The sequence below is a fragment of the Camelus ferus genome, chromosome 22 (genome assembly GCF_009834535.1).
Source record: "Camelus ferus isolate YT-003-E chromosome 22, BCGSAC_Cfer_1.0, whole genome shotgun sequence".
In the NCBI taxonomy this organism is placed as follows: Eukaryota; Metazoa; Chordata; class Mammalia; order Artiodactyla; family Camelidae; genus Camelus; species Camelus ferus.
In genome coordinates, this window is record NC_045717.1 from 17,211,362 (window position 1) to 17,233,596 (window position 22,235).

General features: G+C 46.8%; 1 protein-coding gene across 1 annotated transcript in view; it reads right to left on the reverse strand.

The window, feature by feature from the left end:
• The window catches only part of NWD1 (NACHT and WD repeat domain containing 1), a 62,730-nt gene extending 42,003 nt beyond the window's left edge, over window positions 1–20,727 (reverse strand). The window contains 8 exon segments of the mRNA XM_032465351.1: window positions 2,879–4,151; window positions 4,751–5,048; window positions 11,227–11,343; window positions 13,099–13,133; window positions 13,136–13,184; window positions 17,082–17,179; window positions 18,851–18,962; window positions 20,472–20,727. Coding sequence (XP_032321242.1) covers window positions 2,879–4,151; window positions 4,751–5,048; window positions 11,227–11,343; window positions 13,099–13,133; window positions 13,136–13,184; window positions 17,082–17,093 — 1,784 coding nt within the window. The 5' untranslated portion in view covers window positions 17,094–17,179; window positions 18,851–18,962; window positions 20,472–20,727.
• Window positions 20,728–22,235: the final 1,508 nt, after the last annotated feature.

A 22,235-nucleotide genomic window follows, 5' to 3' on the forward strand; every position in this document is an offset into this window, starting at 1 on the left:
GACTGTTTTGTGGCAAAAGACAAAGGTCTTAAAGAGAAAACTGCCCCCTAAACTAAGAAGAAGCAAAACTGCATTGTCTGGCATTTCTGAGGATGGGCTTGAGTATCTTCTGACAGCCATTTGCATTAAGGCAAAGCTTCGTTGCTTGGTGTGCCTGCTAATTGGCTCCATCCCACCCTCCTGGGGGATGCTGGGTGTGTCTGATGAACACACTCCTCTCTCCTGCTCATTATTTCTGACTCACCTTCCACACCTGGCATCTCTGACCATCATGACCCAGGTTTATTGGAGTTTGAAGCCCTGAGACTTTCCCTGAGCTGGAGAAACCACATTTATTATTTTTTTTAATTTTGTTTTTTATTGAAATGTAGTTGATGTACAATGTTAATGTCGGGTGTACAGCAAGGTGATTCAGTTATGAGGAGCAACTGCATTTAAATATTCATTCCTTTACACAAATGAATTTATTTACAAAACAGAAACACACTCACAGAGAAAACAAAATTATGGTTACCAGAGGGGAAAGGGGGTGGGAAGGGATAAATTGGGAGTTTGAGGTTTGTAGATACTAACTACTATATATAAAATAGATCAACAAGCAAGTTTCTTCTGTAGGCAGGGAACTATATTCAATATCTTGTGTAAGCTATATGAAAAAGAATATGAAAACAAATGTATGTATGTATATGTATGACTAAAACATTATGCTGTACACCAGAAATTGACACAACATTGTAAACTGACTATACTTCAATAAAAAAGAAAAGAAAAAATAAAAATAATAGATATTCATTCCTTTAAATTATATAAACACATTGGAATCGGATTTTTCCTCTTTACTTTTTGCTGAATCTCATGCTACAAAGCCTGAAATTGAATGTAGGCCCATGCTTGTGGTCAATTCTTCAGAGAAATTTGCTTTACTTCTTTTTATTTTTTTGCAGGGGGGTAATTAGGTTTATTTATTTTTAATGGAAGTACTGGGGATTGAACCGAGGACCTCATACATGCTAAGCACGCATTCTACCACTGAGATATATCCTCCCCCTTAGAGAAATTTGCTTTAAAACGATTTTTCTGACATCTCCCCACACTTTGCTTATTAATTACAAAGGGGAACGTTGCAAATTTACAGTAGGAAAAAAAATCCGTGCCCAGGAATGTCCAAACATCACCTAGGTTTAACCTGAACGTCAACACGAGGAGACAGACCAACCCAGATGGAGCAACAATGTACCAATTCCCCTCCACCCCAAGTGTGGTCCCTGGACCAGAAGCATCAGCACCGCCAGGGAGCTTGGGAGAAATACAAGACCTGAGGCTTCAACCCCAGACCTGCTGAATCAAAGTCTTGATTCAAAACCAAGACCTGAGATGTGCATACCCATGGAGGGTTAAGGAGTGCTCAGCTCCAAAACAGCTGGCTTGGACTCTTCAAAGGGACAAAGGCAGATGGTAGAATGTTCCAGATTAAAGGATGCCAAAGAGACTTGACAACTCAATGCAACATGTGATCCTGATTGGGGCCAAGGAGAGGGGACAGTTATAAAGGATACTTTTGAGACCACTGGCAAATTTTGACTATAAACTGTGTATTAAATAATATTATTGCATCTATGATACATTTCCTGAGTTTTATCATTGTCCTGTGGTGATGCGGTGTTCTGATTGTCCTTGTTCTTGGGATATATGTGAAGTACTTAAGGGTAAAGCGGAGTGGTGCCTATGATCAACTCTCAAATGGTTCAGGGAAGAATTACATGTGTGTGCATGTGTGTACATAGAGACATGATAGATAGATGGGAAAAAAGAAAGAGAGAGAGAGAAAAGAGATGGAGAGAGAGGAAAAGAGAAAGCTAATATGGCAAATTGGTGATTTCAGGGGGAGGGTGTATGGTAGTATTTCCCAACTGGGACCTATTCTGCCTGCAGGGGACACTTGGCAATATCCTGAGATACTTTTGTTGTCCCAGCTCGGGGCTACTACGAGCATCTGGTGGGTAGAAGCCTGGGATTCTGATCAACGTCCTACAGTGCACAAGACGGCCCCGCCCACTGCAAAAACTGACCTGGCCCCAAATGTCAATAACACCAAGGCTAAGAAACTGATATATAAGCGCTCTTCATGTTATTTTTGCACTCTGGGAGTTCTTCTAGTCTATCACTTGAAAGCATTTCTAAGTAAAACGCTTGCCAAACAAATATCCTAGACAAATGCATAGAGACAGAAAGCAGATTAGTGATTGCCAAGGGCTGGGGGAGGGGGAGTGATGGTTAGGGGAAAGGGTGTCCTGGTGGGGTGAGGAATTGTTCTGGAGATGGCTCGTGGTAGCGCCACACTGTGGATGTTCTAAATGCTGAACTGTCCACTTTAAAAGAGAGAACTTGATGATATGAATTGTACTGGGTTGCATAGTGTTCCCCCAAATTCATGCCCATGGGAAACCTGAGAATATGATCTTATTTGAAAGCAGTCTTTGGGGAAGTAGTCAAGTGAAGATGAGGTCATACTGGATGGAACAGAGCCCTAATCCCACGAGTGATGTCCTTCCAAGAAGAGGAAAATTCAGATAGAGAGAAGGTCACAAGATGATAGAGGCAGAAATTGGAGAGATGTGTCTACAAGCCAAGGGATGTGGAGGGTGGCCGGCAACACCAGAAGCTACGAGAAAATTCTAGAATGGATTCTCCTCTAGAGCTGTCAGAAGGAGCATAGCTCTGCAGACAACTTGATTTCAGACTTTGGCCTCCAGAACTGTAAGAGAATAAATTTCCATTGTTCTAAACCACCCAGCTTGTGGCTTGTTATGACAGCCCTTCGAGAAGAGTGCATGCATTCTATCTCAATGACCAAAAGGTGAAAATAACAGAGACTCACCGGGAAGACATGATGTAGCCCAGCACATGGGCCACCAGGAGCTGCCCGTGTGTCTGCTCCAGGCGGGCACACAGTTGGTGCATTGCTTCCTTAGCGGTGGAGGCTAGTGGGGCGGGCACGGTGAAGGAGGCCCATTTTCGGGCCTCCTCGAAAGCCAGCCTCAGCCGCCCCGGGTGCCCACACTCTGGGAGGCTGGCCCAGAGCAGGTCCCTCTGCATGGGGCTCAGTGTCCTCCTCGAGGCTGCCAGCAGGAGCTGGATCATCTCTTGCCCTTGGTTTCCGGAGAGGGGTCTCACCTCCCAGTAGGCCCCTGGGTCCGTAAGCACCTGCCGCATCGTGTCTAAAACCCCCCGCTGTCCTGAGCAGGCTGAGAGGATGAGGTGGACCCTCGGGGGGCACTTGGGAGGCAGCCAGGGGACCCTCCGAGCACGGTGGACAGAGTCCACCTCATCCACTGAGTCCAGCAGGATCACAAGGGACTCGAAGTTTCGGCAGGAGACGGTGTGGAGGAGGGTGTGGAAAAATTGGACCACCCTGGTGTGGGCCTCCAGGACCTGGGCAGGGGGCAGGGGCAGCCCATAGGCCAGGCACACCTGGAAGCAGATGCTCTGAAGCAGGCCGCGGGCATTGGAGCTCATCTGTGACGTCCCCAGAAGCCGCAGCATGGTCACCGTCTTGCGCCCGAGCAGCACCGGCATTTGCTCAGCCAACTTGCACATCAGAGCCGTCTTTCCGATGCCTGGGGGTCCAAAAATCACCAGAGGCGGGTGAGGATGGCTGTTGCTCTCCCGGAGCCACTGCCCCAGCTGGGCCAGGAGCTCCTGGCGCCCACAGAAGGTCCGGGTGGCCTCGGCACTCAGCCCCAGGTGGTGGCGGATCTCCTGGTAGAGCCACGCCAACTCCTGCCTGCCCGCCTCTAGCTCCCGGAGGCACTCGAGGACCTGATGGTTAGCTCTGGCCACAAACTGCTCCCCAAGCTCCTTCAGGTACCGGGCATGAGCCTTGTTTTTGGGGTTCACCAGGTCTCGACTCCATGCCAGGTGGTGGGCCTTGAGAACTCCAGGCTGCATGTCGGTGATGCGCCCCTTAAGGCTGCAGAGAAGGTTCTGGGCATCCATGTCCAGGCAACCGTCTGCGAGCCGGTCCACCATCTTGAGGGCACAGTCTTCCAGGATGTGTTTGTTGAGGTCTTGGATCTCTCTCAGGAAGACGGTCACCCCCTGGTCCCTGTCTGTCGAGCTCAGCAGTCCCCGTTCAATTTCCCACTCAATGACTGCAAAGGTGGAAGAGATGGGAAGAGAGTGTGGTCAGCTTTACGTCATCAGCTGGCTCGAACAAGGACCCTTAGGAGACACATTCCTGGGATGGTAACATTGGTTCTCAAGCTTAACGTGTGCCAGAGTTACCTGGCATAACCGTAGACAACATGCAAACGAATGCGCTCGAGTGCGTTCCAATAAAACTTTATGTACAAAAACAAGCCGTGGGCCGGGTTTGGCCTGAAGACCGCAGTTTGCCAGAGTCTCCTGGGGGCTCACCAAAACCCACATGACTGGGCACCAGCCTCCAGAAGTTCCAATCCCGCACGTCCGGATGGGGACCCCTGGGTTTGCATTTCCAGCACATTCCCAGGCAATGCTGAGGCTGCCGTTCCAGAAGCCACACTGGCATAGCACTGATTTAGCTGTGATTAATCAATGAAACTGGTGTAGGCAACATAGAGATCGTGCGTGAGCAGCAGCTCCGTCATAAAACAGTGCCACCAAACTCAAAAAGTTAACATGGCGTTACCATAGGACCTAGCAATTCTGCTCCTAGGTAGGAACCCACAAGAGCTAGGGAGGACCCCAGGGGGAGTCCTGGCAGCCTCACCTGACCGGTGGTAGCGGCGCCACTGCTCCTGGGTGATGAGGCCCAGCCTCCAGGCCTCCTGGGCTCCGGAACGCAGTGCAGAGTTCAGGGTGGCCTCCTCGGGCCCACGGGCCTCCCTGATGCCCAGGGACTGCAGCAGGTAGGTAGGGGGCACAGCATTCTCGTCCTTCCGGAAGTGTCGTGCCACCAGCTCCAGGTCACGTGGCCTGGCAGTCAGCTGAGCCCTCAGTGCCTCCCACTCCTTCTCATCAATCAGGGCGGGGATGGGACAGGGGCCGTACTGATCACCTATGAGGGCCTGGCAGAGAGGGGAGGGGCATGAGTTCAAATCTCGGCTTGGGCACTCAGCTCTGTGACCCTGGGCGAGGCACACCGAGCCCCTAAAACAGGCCTGCCAGTCATGCCATGGAGATAATTATAGTAATGTAAGCAGATAGGTTAGGAGGTCCCCAGAGAAGGAGAACCAGAAATGGCTTTCTTGATGTAAGCGAAACCATTTTGGCCTAAACCATTTTGTGATCTCAGCCCAGCCACAGTGCTGGCCCTTCAACGGGTCTCAGTAATCAGTGATCTTAAGGGAAGTGAGGCAGTGCAGGAACAAAGGAAAAGCAGTCAAGAAACAATAGTTCAGCAATAAAACACAATCCTAATTCCTCCTCAAGTGATATACATAATAATCTGTCTTTGAGTTCTGCAGGAATTAAGACCCCACACCCACGTAGGGGATGGAATGATGCTGTTGATCCCCCAGACTTCAATCAACTAAAGCTTGGACTCTGTCGACCTTTGCCCCAATTCTATGCTGAATTCTATTCTACTCAAGCCCCTTCATGAATATGCATACCCCCTTCACTTAAAAATTCCCCAATGTTGCTGTTCAGGGAGACAGTGCTTTGGGAAAGGTCCCCAGTGATCTCCTTACTTGCTGCAAGTAATAATAAATCCTTCTCCTGATCTTCGGCTTGGTTGTGCCCCTTGGGTCACCACCACCAAGAGGCGAGCCCAGGTTTCAGATAACATTAAGAAGTGCAGGCAGAGCCTTAGAGGACCTGCATACAGAGGCACCTGAGAGCATGGGACATGGGACAGGTAAATTTTGAATCTGATGGAGCACCAAGTATCACAGAACATTTTGCTGGAAAAACTCCTGTGGTTTTGTGGGGCTGAATAATGGCAGAATGGAAGTGGTTCGAGGTCGTGGGTTTAAGAGTCAACCAGGAAAGGGAGATGGTTAGATCCGAGGATAGAACCTCTGAGTTCTCAGCACAATCATCCCCCAGATCTACACTGAGCCAAGCCCATGACAGCTGCTCAACAGACATCAGAACATCAGTGACCAAGACAGTCTTGGTCCTAGACCAAGGAGTCTTTAACAGGAAAAGCTGGCATCAATCTAAGAGTTGCACCAGTGTCAAAACTGCAGCTGTCAGAGCACTAGGAAGAGATGGTAAGGTGGGTTACAAGTGGGCTGTGGAGTCAGAGAAATTCCCCTGAGGGCATGAGGATCAAGCTGCAGAATAAGACATGAGAAGGAGTGCCCTGGGCAGAGCAGTTGGCAAGCAGGGGAACAGCACGTACAAAGACCCTGGGGCAGGAAGTGTGGCAAAGGACCAGTGGGGTAGCTTAAGCACTGACAAGGAGGTGGCAGTAAAGAGAGATAAGGCCATCTGCGGGGAAGATTTTGTAGGGCTTGGTGAGAACTTAAGATTTTGATCTTACTGCTGAGAACACTAGGAGGCTCTCTTTCTGCCCCAGCATGCTTGGAGAAGGTGCAAACTGGAACACCAGAGAATTAGGCTGGAGGAGGCCAAGGACCTCGGGCTCAAAGTCTTGAGTTTCCTCATTATGTAAAATGGAAGTGTTGCAGGAAAATGGGGCTCAAGAGGATAATCATGTCCCAGGTCTCAGGCGAGTCCCCGGGATGCACCTCACCAAGTGAGGGTCCTTGGCTTCGTGCAGGAAAGAATTCAAGAGCGAGCCATAATAAAGTTGAAAGCAAGTTTATTTGGGGAGATACACACTCCACAGACAGAATGTGGGCTGTCTCAGAAAGCAAGAGAGGCCCCGGGAGATGGAGTTGTCTTGGAAGTTGAGAGCAGCTTAGGAGATACACATTCCATAGGCAGAATGTGAGCCATCTCAAAAGGAGAGGGGCCCCAGGGTGCGGGGTGGTCAGTGTCTATGGGCTGGGTAATTTCACCTGCTAACAAGTGGGAGGATTATTCTGGGGAAGTGGAGGGGATTTTCTGGAATTGGGCTACCACCCACTTTTTGGCCTTTTACTGGTCAGCCTTGGAACTGTCATGGCACCTGTGGGTGTGTCATTTAGCATGCTAATGTATTATAATGAGCATATAATAAGGCTCAAAGTCTACTGGAAGTCAAATCTTCCACCATCTTGGACTTAACTGGTTCTAATCAATTTATGTCTATCCTCAATGACTGTGTCATTCTTTTAATGGTTATGTCCTGCCCCCTTCCCTCCTGTCTCAGAAGCAATCACCCCTCCCCTCTTCATTAGGTTGTTTCAGAATATTCAAGGTGTGTGCACCCAGGAAACTTGGATAAATAGAATCTATGATGATGGGATGTTGAAGAGGATGCTACTCTCCAGGGGCCCTTTCCTGCAAGAAGAGCCTTAGAGGAGCAAAAGGAGTTGAAAAAGGCTTAGTTAGCCAGCCAGCCACAAACCAGAGATCTCGAGGAGACAGATGGTACAAGGTGCTCCTGTATGTGGGACAAGAGCAAGGGGAATGGGAGGAACTTGAGAGAAAATCAAGAAGCTGTAACTGAGCAGGACCCTACAGGGCTTTCCTGGGACAGAGCCCCCCCCCCCCCCGCCCACCACCTCTGACATCCTCTGCCTGCCTCTTGTCTGTAGAAGTACTTTAGCCAAAGAATAAATTTAATCAGAGAAATGAGAAAGTGCAGAAGCAAAGGAAAATAGCCAAACAAGACAAAATAATAACAGTTCAGCCCTTAAGCAAAGTCAAGGAATTTAGCTCCTCCTCAAGGGCTATGGATAATATTCTAAGCCACATCCTAAGGGCTGTTCTGCAGATAGTGAAACCCCCACCAGGTGGAAGAAGTTATCTATGTGATGACCAGACTAGTGGTGACATAAGCTGCTCCTCGCACAGTTCAGAAACGTGGCCTCAAGGGAATGGGAACAAATTGACCTGGAGTTGAAGATTAACCAGACTTAAAACAGTCAAGATGACGCTGATCAGACCACTGCATGACCAGTTTCAAGATGACTGTCAGAGCTAACTGTGCTGTTCTGCAAGTAGCCTCCCCCAGCCCCCAGGCTTGTGCGCCCCTGAAACTCCCCTTTAAAAACTCTTGCTCCCTGAGCAACAGGGAGTGTTGGTTCTTTGGGACATGAGTCTGCCTTCTCCCCAGACTTCCTCAATGAAGCTATCTTTCCCTTTACACACCACTTGTTTCTCAGTATTGGATTCTTAAATAATGAGCAATGAAGCCTGAGTTTGGTAACAGAGCCACCAGGAGCAATTCTCTGGAGATGCTGGAGTTGCAGGTGGCCCGAGAGACCCAGAGCCTCTAGAAGGAAATGCCATGGGGAGCTGTCCCCTGTTGCATTGCCTAATGACTTATTTACTGGAGAGATACCTCTCCAAGGGGCTCCACCACATCTCTGATTTTTTGTGGAAAGCACCCCAAATCAGAGCCACTAAAGGAGAATGATGCCATAACTCTTGGGAGATAGAGGGGAGATGTCTGCTTCAGGAGGAAAGTAGGAAGTGGGTAGAGGTCAGCCTGCAGCCCAAGGAACCCTTCTGGAAGGATGTGCAAAGTCCCTGGGCCGGTGGGGCCTGGCGGATGCTCAGAGATCATCCTCCCTCCTGTCCCTCATGCCACCAGGAAGCTGCGTTGTGCTTTTGGCCGCCTGCAATTTGGGTTGCAAAATCAAATTCCTCCTGGAGTTCTTTTTCTCCCCATCTCCTCTTTTTCTTTACAGTTTTTTTTTTTTTCCTTTTCTTTTTCCCTTTGACATTCAACGAAATGATCAATCCTCAGGTTCATTTGAAAAATGAAATTAGCAGGCTGGAAACAAAATTTTGTGAAGTTGATGCACAGGGTATCACCAGAGGGTAGAGCCTTTCAAACATTAGGATGTATTTTAAAGCAATAATAATTTTTAAAAAGTGATGCAAACTTCCAGTTACAAGATTAATCAGTCCTGGGATGTAATGCACAACATGATGACTGTAGTTAACACTGCTGTAGGGTATATTTGGGTGTTTTTGTTTGGTTGGGTGGTTTTTATTTGAAGTATAATTGATCTACAATGCTGTGTTAGCTTCTGGTGTACAGCATAGTGATTCAGTTATATATATATATATATAATTTTTCATATTCTTTTTCTTTATAGGTTATTATAAGATATTGAATATAGTTCCCTGTGCTATACAGTTAAAACCTTGTTGTTTATCTCTTTTAGATATAGTAGTGTCTGTGAATCTCAAACTCCTAATTTATCCCTTTCCCTCCTTCCCCTTTGGTAACCATAAGTTTGTTTTCTATGTCTGTGAGTTTGCTTCTGTTTTGTAAATAAGTTCATATGTGTCATTTTTTTAAGATCCCACATGTAAGTAATATCATGTGATATTTGTCTTTGTCTGTCTGGCTTACTTCATTTAGTATGACAACCTCTAGGTCCATCCATGTTCCTGCAAATGGCATTATTTCTTTCTTTTTTATAGCTGAGTCATATGTAGGGTATATTTGAAAACTGCTAAGAGAGTAGACCCCTAATGTTGTCATCACAAGGGACAAAAGCCTTTTTTCCCTTTTTTTTTCTTTTGTATCTATATGAGCTGATGGGTGATAACTAAACATACTTAATAATCATTTCACAATGTACATAAGTCACCATGCTGTACACTTTAAACTCAGGCAGTGCTGGATGTCAATCATATCTCAATAAAATCGGAAAAAGAAGAAAAGGTGACACCAATAAAGAAAGAAAAGTGTAGAAGAAAAGAATGAAAACACAAGCCCGATTGTACAGATGAAACTTGATACGGAGTGAAGAAAGAAAGTCTGCTGCCCAGGTTTTAGTATTTTTTAAGGAGACCTAATCTCTAAGGCAGCGCTAAAACCTTCGGCAACGCCGGAAGCGATCTTACCCATGCTGTCCAGTGCGGTGGCCACTTGACACGTGCGGCTACTGACCCCCTGCAGTGTGGCCAGTGCAACCAAGGAATTGAACATTTTAATTCTACTTGATTTGCATTAATTTAAATTTAAATCACCACATGTGGTTCGTGGCTACCGCATGGGACAGTGCAATTTTTCAGGCCAAACAGATTTCGCCTATTTGTCTTTAATTCCCTAGAAAACAGCTCTCATAATGGGGACCACTCTCGCCTACTTCCCACATTCTTATCTCCAGGAGAGGTTCAAGAGGATTTTTCTTTTTATTGGGAACTTGCTAAAAGCTTCTTGGTGACTAAGCAAGTGTGTTTGAGCAGAGAATACTTTGACTTTTTCCCTCTTTACTTTCTAGGACAAGGGTGGACAAACTTTTTCCATCAAGGGCCAAACTCAGTATTTTCAGCTTTGCAAGCTGGAAGGTTTCTGTAGCAACTACTCAGCTCTGCCATTGTAGCTGGAAAGCAGCCTTGGGTGATATGTAAATGAATATTTACTATTTATATATTTGTGTGGTATCTACATATTCATGAAATATTTACATGTTCATGTATATTTACATATTCATGTAATGTGTGGTTGTGTGCCAATGAAGCTTTATTTACAAAAATAGGTAGGGGGCTGGATTTGCCCCCATGGGCTATGGTGTGCTGACCGTTGCTCTAGGATTTATGAGCCAAAATGCCATAGTTCCTGGTGTATCTGGAACTTGACGGTGTAATAAATCAAAACTCTGGAATATCATTTGCTGATCATAACTCAGACTGTTCACTGTGAGCTGGGGATTGTTCTGGTGTCAGAGGGAGGGTAGCTGAGGAGGAGAGAAGACCCCATAACGTGGAAAAATTGGCCTTGCCTGGGGTCAGAGGAAGTTTTCCCTCAAGGTAGGCTCCAGATAGGGCCACAGAGCCTGCTCCCAAAACCATAGGGCCCATATCCTGTAGATTTCCACCTTCTCTACAGTTTTCTATGATGTCAAAGTTACCCAGACAAAGTAGAGGAGGTGGGAAAGCTGAGGAAAGGTTCAGAGCAATTCTAAGATGCCTTTGGGCTTCAACATTCTGCTCTCCAACTTACCTGCTGCTTCCACTTGACTGCTAATGTTTGGATCCCAGCTAGCTCTGCAGAAAAATGAGTTCTGTGATCCATTAGCAATGCCTGCCACAGGCAGGCTATGGAGACCGGGTATGATAGCAGAAATGCCACCCACTTCCCTCCACTGACAGGTCTGGCTGAGAAGTAGGGGCCATATCCTGGTGTTAGAACAAGAAGAGCTAATCCATCCCTCCCAGGAGACTCACAACAAAAGCTGGCCCTATGGACGTTTTCCGACACCGGTCAAGCTCCTCCAAGCAGAGTTCCGTGGTCATGTGGTCAGTGGCCTCGCTGTTCCTAATTCCCCACCTCAGATCAACCACCTGGAAATTGCAAGCATGGGTTTGTCAGGAAGGTGACAGGATGGGTGGGTTGGTTTGTTTGTTTCAATTCCCTTTGACAAAGGCAACGTTTCTTTTAATAATTTTTGACAGCCTCTCCCCAAAGAAGGATGTCTGGATTAAAAGAACTTGAATGACACCCATAATCTCAATGTAATCATGAGAAAAATATCAGACAGATCCAGACTGGGGACATCCCACAGGACACCTGAGGAGACCTTTCCAAAACTGTGATGGTCAGGAGTGCAAAGGAAAAAAACTGAGAAGCAGTCTCAGACCAGTGTAGACTGGGAAGCCTTGACAACTAAATGCAACAGGGTTCCCTGGCCAGGGGCCTCGACCAGCGAGGACATGAATGTTAGACCTGGTGATAGCCAAGTATCACCTGGAGGTTGGTTATTGGTAATGCACTGATGTCCATTCTTAGTTATGACAAATATACCCTGATAATGGAAGATGTTCACAATAGAGGGAAAAGTGGGGCATATGTAAGCAACTTTTCTGCAAAACTAAACTCCAAAATCCAGTTTTCTTAAAAACATTAAAAAAATTTTTTAAAAAAACTTGGGCATTTTCAAGCTGTTCCTTTTTAAACAAGGACATGTCCACACTTGTTTGCAAAGCTTTCTTTGCAAAGGAGTGTTTTTGTTTGGCTAAAATCAGACGTGGCAAAGTCTCCTTGGCAACCGCACACTTGCAGTCCAATTTTGCCTGCTGGCTGGAGGGGACCCAGGCAAAATGGTCCAATTCAAGTAGTGAAGCTGACCCCGTGGAAAGCTGGGCTGAAGAGAGGGGGATGGGATTCAGAATGGTCCCTGCCTCCTTAAATTCTTTGGTCCAGAGGGAAAGACATAAAATTCTTAATAAACTACAGCGTGGGGTAAAAGGACTACAATTCTGCAGGTGGCTGGAGGAGGAAAGGGAGAAGGGGAAAAAGTCAGCCACCAGCCTCGGCCAAGAACCTTAGTCTCTCCCCACCACTGTCTTGAGGATGTTTACTGTGTTTGCCACACAGCACCAGGTGGATATTAACGGAATGAGCATGGGGCATTTCATCTGTTCTCAGCGCCTATGTTTTCCTTTTTAGTCCCTCTGCGTTGAACTATGTCTCATGATCAGAGGCAGGCAGAGTGGAATTCCCATCGCAGCCCTGCTGCTTTCTTAGTAACATAAAAATGATGGTGGGAGCTGTTGATGCGATGAATCACCATCATAAATGGCAAAGAGGCAGCGTCAGCTGAAGCCGAGATGCCAAAGATGGTTTGTCAGTTTCGGCTTTGAGCCGTGGAGGCAGTGGCATTCCCACCCTGGGACCAGTGCACGAGTCATAGGAGACTCTGGAGCCAGTGGTGACTGCTCAGCTGGTACACCATTTGCGTCCCAGAAAAAAGGTGCGTCTCACCTCCACGTCCCTCTTCCCCCCACCCCAAGAACATCCCAGGGCCCTCTTACACGCCCCCCTGAAGATGCCCCAGTGCAGGGAGAGTGGGGGTGCAGGATAAAACAACAAAAGTGACATGTCCACGGAGCAGGGTCTCAAGGCATCCACTCCTAGCACTGTGTCACACCGCCCCTGCTGACCACGATGCCCATGTGGCAATCCCTCCTCCTGTCTTTTACAGAGACTTTCATCTCCGTGGTGCATCACCAGCTCGGAGCCCCTCTGAGCAAAGGGTCCTCCCGTATGACACCCTTGTTCCCTGACAGTGAGGCAGTGAGGGGCCAGCAGGCAATTACCTCGAACATTAGGCCGTGCTTCTGGCAGAAGGTCTGCACTTCGGGGTAGGCAGAGCTCTGTAGGGCTTCCCTCTCTGCATCCATGTCTGCAAGGAACAGCATGGAGGATGAATTGGAAGAACCCAGAACTCTTCCCTGGCCCACAGCTCTATTTTTAGCTTCATTTGCTTCCACCAAGGCTGCGCCCCTCCACTGGCAAATCAAAAGATACAAAAAGCACGAGGTCAACCACGCCAGGGACTTTGCTGGTGTTAGTGCTAAAACCGACATTCCAGGAAACCCCTTAAACCCAGCTAACCAGGACGGTTGGTCATTTTAGGTTAGGGCTACCAGATAAAATACTGGACTCCCAGTTGATTTGCATTTCAGATAAACAGTGAAAGATCTGATAGCATAAGTATAGCCCATTCCGTGGATTCCAGAATTTGCATTTCTGATAAGCCCTGTTCATTTTGCATTTGAGATAAACAACAAATCATTTGTTAGCATAAGTATGTCCCTTTCTGCGCACTGTTTGGGATATGCTTTTTTAAAGTTTAAAAAATTTTTTTGGTGGCAGTGATTAGTTTTATTTATCTATTTTTAATGGAGGCACTAGGGCTTGAACCCAGGACCTCATGCATGCTAAGCACGTGCTCTACCACTGAGCTATACCCTCCCACCTTGTTTGGAATATACTTATACTAAACGATTACTCGTTGTATGTCTCAAATGCAGATTGAACTGTGTGTCTTGGTTTTGTTGTTGCTGTTTGGGTTTGGATTTTTTTTCATTTTTTTTTCTTTGAAGTATAGTCGAGTTACAGTGTTGTGTTAGCCTCTGGTGTATAGCATGGTGATGATTTTTTTTTTATTTTTGCTAAATCTGGCGTCCCTATTTAGGGTAAACCTGGACTCTTAAGACTTTTTCCCATCCCTGACTTCACTGTGCCAAGTGTCAGGCTAGCCTCAGTTTCCCTTCTCTGTAAAATGGGGTGCTGCCCTTGCAGGTCTGCAAGCTCTCCAAAGTCAAGAACCTCTGCTCATCTAGGTCATTGCTAATTTCTCCACACTCAACACAGGTGCTCACTAAATGTTGGTGGAACCACTGAGGCTTACAAGTAAAAGCATTTACTGCAACATAGGTACTCAAGAGGCATTTGTTTTCTCCATGTAGCCAGGGAAAAGTCACTTTAGTGTCCATGCAAGGGCTCCCAAAGCCACTGGTACAAAGAAATTTCCCAGTCCCCAGCACAGGACCTGATCTGGATGCCAATCTTTGGATCTGTCTCCTACCCTCTTCCCATGGCTGTCTTATAAATTCCACAGATAAGTTACACTTGACCATAAAATATCAACTTGGAAGTTACTTTATGCCCAGACACTGCCCAGTATCAAGGGCACAATGGCAAACAAGACCTACGTGGACAGCACAGTATATCAGAGCCGGGCCCCTGCTGGCCTGGGAGAGCTGATTGCTAAATCATCAGGAATTTTGTTCAAACCGCCACTAAGAAAAATGAAACCACCTGAACTTAGGATGGAACACATTACAGTAAAAGTGGAAATCACAAATACTCAGAACTCATCACTTCTACATTATTTTACTACGTTTGACCATGAGTTTGTTTACAACTAGGGACTTCGTGTTTGGAAAATCTCAGAGAATGGTGAGCTACCACACATCTCTGCCCTGATTCTGTGTTTATAAAGCCACACTGGCAGCTGGAAATTGACCATGGTGGGAGAATTTACACCACGGAAATTGGCAGACAGTATGAGTCAGGTGTTTTGGTGGTTTTTTCTGTTTAATTTTGGAGGACAGATTATTAAAAATTTATCAGCACACATCATGTCTTCTTTCTCTTCATGGAACTTACAGCCTGATTGGAGGACTCAGGCATTAAATAAACACTTAAACTGAATAACTACAGCTGATGGGGCCTGGGGCTTCATGAGTTCCAGGATCTGCTGGAGCCCAGTATGATGACAACACGTGGTCAAGGTGAGAATCACACCAGGTGAAGTTGGGGAGTGAGGAGGGTCCAGTCATGCAGTTTTGCAGCTGTAGGAAGACTCTGGGATTTTTATGCCTAGCATATAGAATGCTCATCATTAATAATAGTTGAAATATTGTTTGCCACTCCCAACAACTCTATCAAGTCAGGCTCTGAACCTGCCTTATCGAGGAGGAACAGAGGGTCAGGGAGGCTCTCCACCAGTCCCTAGCATGGGTCACTGATCAGGCTGCATTCACATCCAGGTCTCTTAGAAGACCCTGCGAGCCCTTCCCGTTACCCTGGCACTCCCTGAGCTCCCAGCCCGGCCCTGCCCCTTACCTGAGACCGTAGAGCTGATGAAGATGGCCACGCTGCTGGATGGAGGCGCCGGCAAGGGGCCTGCCTGACCCTGGAGAAGCCGCCGGCGGGTGCCCGGGCTGAGGGGGCTGATGATCATGCTGCCCGCCCACCTGGACAATCCTTCCCAGGAACGGGCCTGGACCTCAGAGACCTCACACCAGCGGCCAGATGGCCTTCCTGAGAGGCCAGTCGGGCAGGGCCATCTGGAGTGGGGCACCTGTCTCACCCTCTGAGGCCCCCTGTCACCTCTAGTGCCCCTGGGGAGCTGAACCAGCAGCTGTCCGCTGATCTGCTTGGTCTGCCAGCATCAGCAGGGGGATGTTGGATAGTGGCCACCCACCCAAGGCCCTTGGATGTTGGCTCCTCCAGGCACTAAAGCCTTTTACCCCTCAAACAACAGCTCCTCGCTCCGGGAGCTCAGCGCTCACCACAGCAACTGTGGTTTCCTGGCGCTCGGCATTGGGGACCAGCCAGCCTCCCGAACACCTGCGTCCCCAGGGGCTCCATGAAAGTTGAGCCTGGGCCCAGGTGTGCAGAGGGAGGCAGTGGGATGCTGGGAGCCATGCCCAGCTCTGGGCCTGAAGGATGAGCACTTAATGGGAGCCCCTACCCCATCTTGAGCTCACTGTCCCCTCCAATGACCTTCTGGCCACCAGGTGTACTAGTTAAGCCAGCAATTCTCAGCTGGGGGCCATTCTTCTCCCCTACCCCCCAGGGGACATTGCAATGTCTGGAGACATTTTTGGTTGTCACGACTGGGGGAGGGGGAGCTACTGGCATCTACTGGGTGGAGCTCAGGGATGCTGCTTCACACCCCACGATGCACAGGATGGTGCCACCACAGAGAATGATCTGTCTCCAAGTGTCAGCAGTGCTGAGAAACCAACTTTAAATTAACCCTAGTCGAATCTCCTCGCCTGCAGAGGTGTGGAGCCTCTGATAAGAATGGAGATTAGCCAGTCTTCTGAGGAGCAGTTAAGGACCTATCCAATCAAGGACCAAGCAGTTAAAGACCTATCCTATCCTGAGATGTGCTCTTTGACATAGTCAAAAAGTACCACTTGCAACAACGTGGATGGACCTTGATGGCATTATACTAAGTGAAATAAGTCAATGGAAGACAAATACTGCATTATCTCATTTATACAGAAAATCTAAAAAAGCTTAACTCATGGAAACCAAGAGTAGAATGGTGGTTGCCAGGGACCGGAGGGAGGGGGAAATGGGGAGATGTTGGCCAAAGGGTACAAACTTCCAGTTATAAGGTAAGTCCGAGGATATAACGTACAGCATGAAGATATTAACAAAACTGTATTATATACTTGAAAGTTGCTAAGAGAGTTAAATGTTCTCACCACAAAAAAAGAAATGGTAATTATGTGACATGATGGAGCCATGGTAGCTAATGCTATGGTGAGAACCATTCTGCAATATATTAGTGGATCAAACGGACACGTTACATAACTTAAACTTACACAATGTTATATGTCAGCTATATCTCAATAAAGCTGGGGAGAAAATAATCAAAAATATGACCAGGGAAAGACTTTCTCACAATTCTACCTTATTGAAAATGCTTTGGCAATCTGAGTCCTGCCCACCCGTCTCTCAATGTTAACAAACCACAGAGAGGAGGAGTGTATACCTTGGTGTCCATGGGCCTGGTTGGAATGCCAGCTCCTCCACCGCCTTCCTGGAGGACTTAAGCTAGAGGCCTTTCTCCTGGGACGTCAGCTGCATCATCTGTGAAATGGGAGTGAGTATCACCAGGGGTGGGCTAGGGCGAGGAGAGAGAGGCACTCACCTCCGGATTAACACATAAGGAAGCATGGTGTGCCTGAAAATCAAAACGAATGCCATCTATCCAGAGAAAACTATACTTTGAAAAGACACATGTCCCCCAATGTTCACAGCAGCACTATTTACAATAGCCAAGACGTGGAAACAATTTAAATATCCCTTGACAGGTGATTGGATAAAGAAGATGTGGTATATATACACAATGGAATACTACTCAGCCTCAAAAGGAATAAAATAATGCCATTTGCAGCAACATGGATGGACCTGGAGATCATCATTCTAGGTGAAGTAAGCCAGAAAGAGAAAGAAAAATACCATATGATATCGCCTATATGTGGAATCAAAAAAAAGACATGAATGAACTTATTTACAAAACAGAAACAGGTTCACAGACATAGAGAACAAACTTATGGTTATTGGGGGTAGATGGGGTGATAAGGGATAAATTGAGATTTCAGGATTTGCAGATACTAACTACTATATATAAAATAAACAACAGGTTTATACTGTATAGTACAGGGAACTATATTCAATATCTTGTAGTAACCTATAATGAACAAGAATATAAAAACAAATATATGTATGTACGTGTATGCCTGCAACATGCTGCACACCAGAAATTGACACATTGTAAACTGACTATACTTCAATAAAAAAGAATGCAAAAATAAATAAATAATTTAAAAAAAAATTTCATAACAAATTAACAACCAAAAAAAAAAAAATGCCAACATGTCCATGATGAACAAAATGTGAACAAAGCATTTGGGAGAAAGCTATGTAAAGTCCCCACTTTATATACGTGCACTCGACGAACAGTTCCATCTAACAGTCTGAACTTTTTCATCCCTTTTTCTTCTCTGCCTCAACTTCCCTTCCCTGCCTTACCCACCCAGCAAAGACTTTGCTGTTCAGGGGTCCCCATGAGCACCCTAGATTTGAAGGATGCACTAGAAGGCCTGGCAGAATTCACAAAAGCTGTCCTACCCACAGTTGTGGTTCATTACAGTGAAAGGACACAGGTTAACAGTGGTTGCCTTTGGGCAAAGAGTTTAGAGGCCTTGATTGGAAGGGAAACGGACTTACTCATTATGTAAGTTTTTATACAACTTAAGATTGACCATTTTAAATGTTGCATTTTCCATACTAAATGCCAGTAAATAACAGAAATGATGCCGTCCCGGTAGGACGTCCTGGTTGGAGCTCTTTCAGAGCTCCAAAATGTCTCTTCTAAGTAAGAGAAAATCAGCTATACTCAAGGTATCTTTGATGCTCCCTCCCTTTTGTAAATGTTTTATTGTTAAAACAGTGAGCTGAAAGGAGACTGTGAATGTAAGAATATTCGTTCCGTGAAAAAGATTAACAAGCAGGTTCTACTTGAGATTGGGTAGTTATGAGGGCCTTTTTGAGAAAGCCACCAAAAAAAAAAAAAAAAAATTAAAAGATACAGATTAGAACAGCCAAGGGAAGAGTCGGTGCATGGGGCAGTATCCAGGAGAAACCTGCGTGAGCTTCCGATTGTCCCCTCCCAGCGGAGTCACATGGACAGCCTTTAATTCTACAGCAGCAATGTGCAACAACATGCATGGTGTACTGCCAACAAGGGAAACTCACCTGAACCTTGGTGCCCAGGGTTTTCACTGGGCGTTGGTCACAGAGACGTGGCTGACCTCAGTCTCCAGTCCCTCCAGAGTTCCATCTGATACCACACGGTCCAGGACCCCAACTGTAAGGCACATTGTTAGCATAGACTATCTGGCATATCCCAAGGGCCCCAGGTAAACCAAGACACTTTTATCAGGCAGGGCATTCCAAGGGCTTAGAGGTCACCTCTCAGGAGCAAGGGCCTAAACTTTCATGTTCAGAGTGTGGACAACTCAGGCCTGTTGAGTTAGTCCTTTCCTGCACAGACCTGATAAATATTGTGACACTGAGTTTGAGAAGGAAAAGCCGGGCTGGGCTAACAAGCTAACTCACAAATCTAAATGTAACAAGTGTCGGATTACTGATCTGAGTTCTGCTGGGCTAACTCGTAAATCTAAGTTAATTAGTGTTGGTTTGCTGATTCCCTGTTCATGTTTTTTTTGCTAGCCAGCTGGATTTTCAGAGACATATCTGGCCTTGAAATGTTGGTTTGCTGCCTCCCTGCCTCTACTTTTGTGATAATGATGCTGCTAAAGCTGTTCCATGCCTATTGGCCGAATACCCCAAGCTTGTAATTAACCCTATAAAACCTCACGCGCACGTCTTGGAGGTGCTCAGAGCTTCGGAGCAGAAGCCCCTCTGAGCCTGCCGGCGTAATAAATCTGAGCACTCCAACTCTCCAAGTGGTGCTTGTTTCTTGCTGGCCTGTCATTTCCGTAACAAGTTGACTGTCACCATTTTATGGATGAAGAGACTGAGGCTTAGAGTGAGAAATTTCTCACTAACCTGGAAAGGCAGAGTCTGTAAGTGAGTGCTGGTCTGGTCCCCTGTCTTCCAAGGGCCCCCAAAGCCAGCCTGGCGATCCAGCCATCTTCCCACAATCCACTGAACCTGCTGGTTCAGACACACCCTGCTGATCTCACCCAGGCCCCAGCTCTGGAAGACAGCTTTGGCCCTGGCCTTCTCTTAGCACCTCTTTACCAGTCTCCTGACCTTGAATTTGCACCCCCTAAATCTCCCTTTCTTCTCTCATTTCCCTGGGACTCCAGTGCATGCCCACATTCCCTTGGTTACCAAGGTTTTGATCTTGATGCTCACACTGGGCTTGCTTTCTATTCTCTAGCCCAGAGTTTGCCAGTCTCAGCAGTGCTAAAATTTGGGACCAGATCATTCTTTGCAGTGGGGGCCATACCGTGCATTATTATTATTGAGGAGCATTCTGGCCTTGACCCATTGGATGCCAGGAGCAGCCCCTCCCCCACCAAGTTGTGAAAAAATCTCTCCAGACATTGTCAGTGTCCCCATGTTGGGGCAGCATCTTGCCTGGTTGAGTACCCTTGGTCTAACACAGCCAATTTATTTCAATCTCAGAGCCTTTGCACATGCTATACCTGAACTCTCCATTCTGGTTTTTTTTTTTTTCCTTTTCTTTCTTTCTTTCTTTATCAATTCTGCGTCCTTTCATGTCATTCACATTTCAGCTGAAATGCCACCTCCTGAGAGGCTCTCCCTGACCACCCTGTTACTCAATGACCTCCCAAATCACTCCCAATACCATCCACCCTATTTTAATGCTCTGCACTGTACTCACCATCGGCTGATGTTTCTTCTTTGCTTGTTTACTGCTTGTCTCTCCTGCGAGAATGTGACTTCCATGAGGGCAAAGACCTTGTCCGCCAAGGTCAGTGTGCTTGGCACATAGCAGGTGCTGAGTAAATCATTATCACATCAGCAAGCTCGTCCACAGTCGTCCATCTTTCTTGACTCCTGTTTGTCACCGCAGACAACTAAGCAAGACTGGATTCCCCAGGAAGGACAGGGGTTTCCCCTGGGGGCTCCAGCCTCCCTCTGGCTCCTGCTGGTGGTGGATGGGACAATATAGAACATTCTGGGCAAGTAGTTTGGAGAAGGAAGTTTTCTGGGCCGGTGCTGCCCGGAAGGCAAGCTCCCGGCAATAATCCTAGTAACTTTTGTCTTGGTACTTCACAGGACTCTCCCTGCCAATTCTCCCAGCAACTGGGATAATGAAAGAAATTGTTTGGCCCTTGGGCCCCCGACTTAGCTGGGCACTTAGCCAGACTTGGTGGTTAACCATTGTGTGCCTGGTTAATAGGCTCATCCCAGCCAGATGCCCTTTGCGGAGGGCAGTCCTCACAACAACCTTGAGAGGCGGACATCACGATCCTCTCCCACCAGGGAAGGAAATGAGGTCCAGAAAGATAAACCCCCCACCTGGGCCACTTGGCCTCCCTGGGCTTAAGTTTTCTTAACCACCTCCTGGGTGGGTGAGAGGAGGAAATGCATTTACAAAGAGAGTGAAAAGAACCCATGAAATGTTGGCTGTAGTTAGTTACTGTTTTTCAGGTTCACTCAACCAGTGGCAGAGTCAGGAATCAAAGCTTCCAATGTCATTGTTTCAGCAAGTGAAACATTGAATGAATGAATGAATGAATGAATGAATGAAATCTAAGTCCCTAGAGCAAGTTTTCTCAGCCTTGGTTCTGCTGATACTCGGGGACAGATCACTCTTTGCTGGGGGCCATCCTGTGCACCTTTGTATGTCCAGCAGCATCCCTGATCTCTACACATCAGATGCCAGTCGTGACAACCAACAACAAAAATGTCTCTGACGTGGCCAAGTGTCCCCTGTCGGGGGGAGTAGAATTTCCACCTCCTCCCCCTGGTTGAGAACCACTGCTCTGTCGTGTTACCATATTCACGTTACCATAATCATGTTTTTATATTTCGAGGTACTCTGAAGTTTCAGGTGCTAACATACATACTGTCTCCTGTATTCTCAGCCACCTGGGGACTTCAGTTTGCCACCTTGGTTTCCTGATGAAGAAAATAAACTTCAGGGAAATTCAACAATTTGTCCAAGTTCTCTAGGCAAGGGAGTGACAGATCTAAGAGGCAAACCCCATTTGTTGGCCACATTGGAATCTGTGGGTATTTAAGAATTCCTGGCAAAATTTTTAAAGCGTGATAATGGTATTGTGGTTAGTTTTTTTCCCCCCAAGTCTTTAACTTTTAGTGACTCAGAATAAAATATTTACAGAATGATAAGATTTATAAAATGACTGGGATTTGTTTCAAAATAATAATCCCAGATGGTGAGATGGATGGAGTGGGGTTGGCGGGGTGGGGTGGGGTGGGTGATGGTGGTCAGGGCTGAGGCTGGAGGCTCCTTATACCACTCTGCCTACTTTTGTGAGTGTTTAAAATTCTCTGTAGTAAAACTGTAAAATATTCTTCCATCTGTGTTCTTAGGGAATAGTCGTAATTATCATTATGTGTTGAGAAGGAGCGAAGTTCTAAGCCAAGGGATTTCCAAACCTCCTCTGCCTTCTCCGAA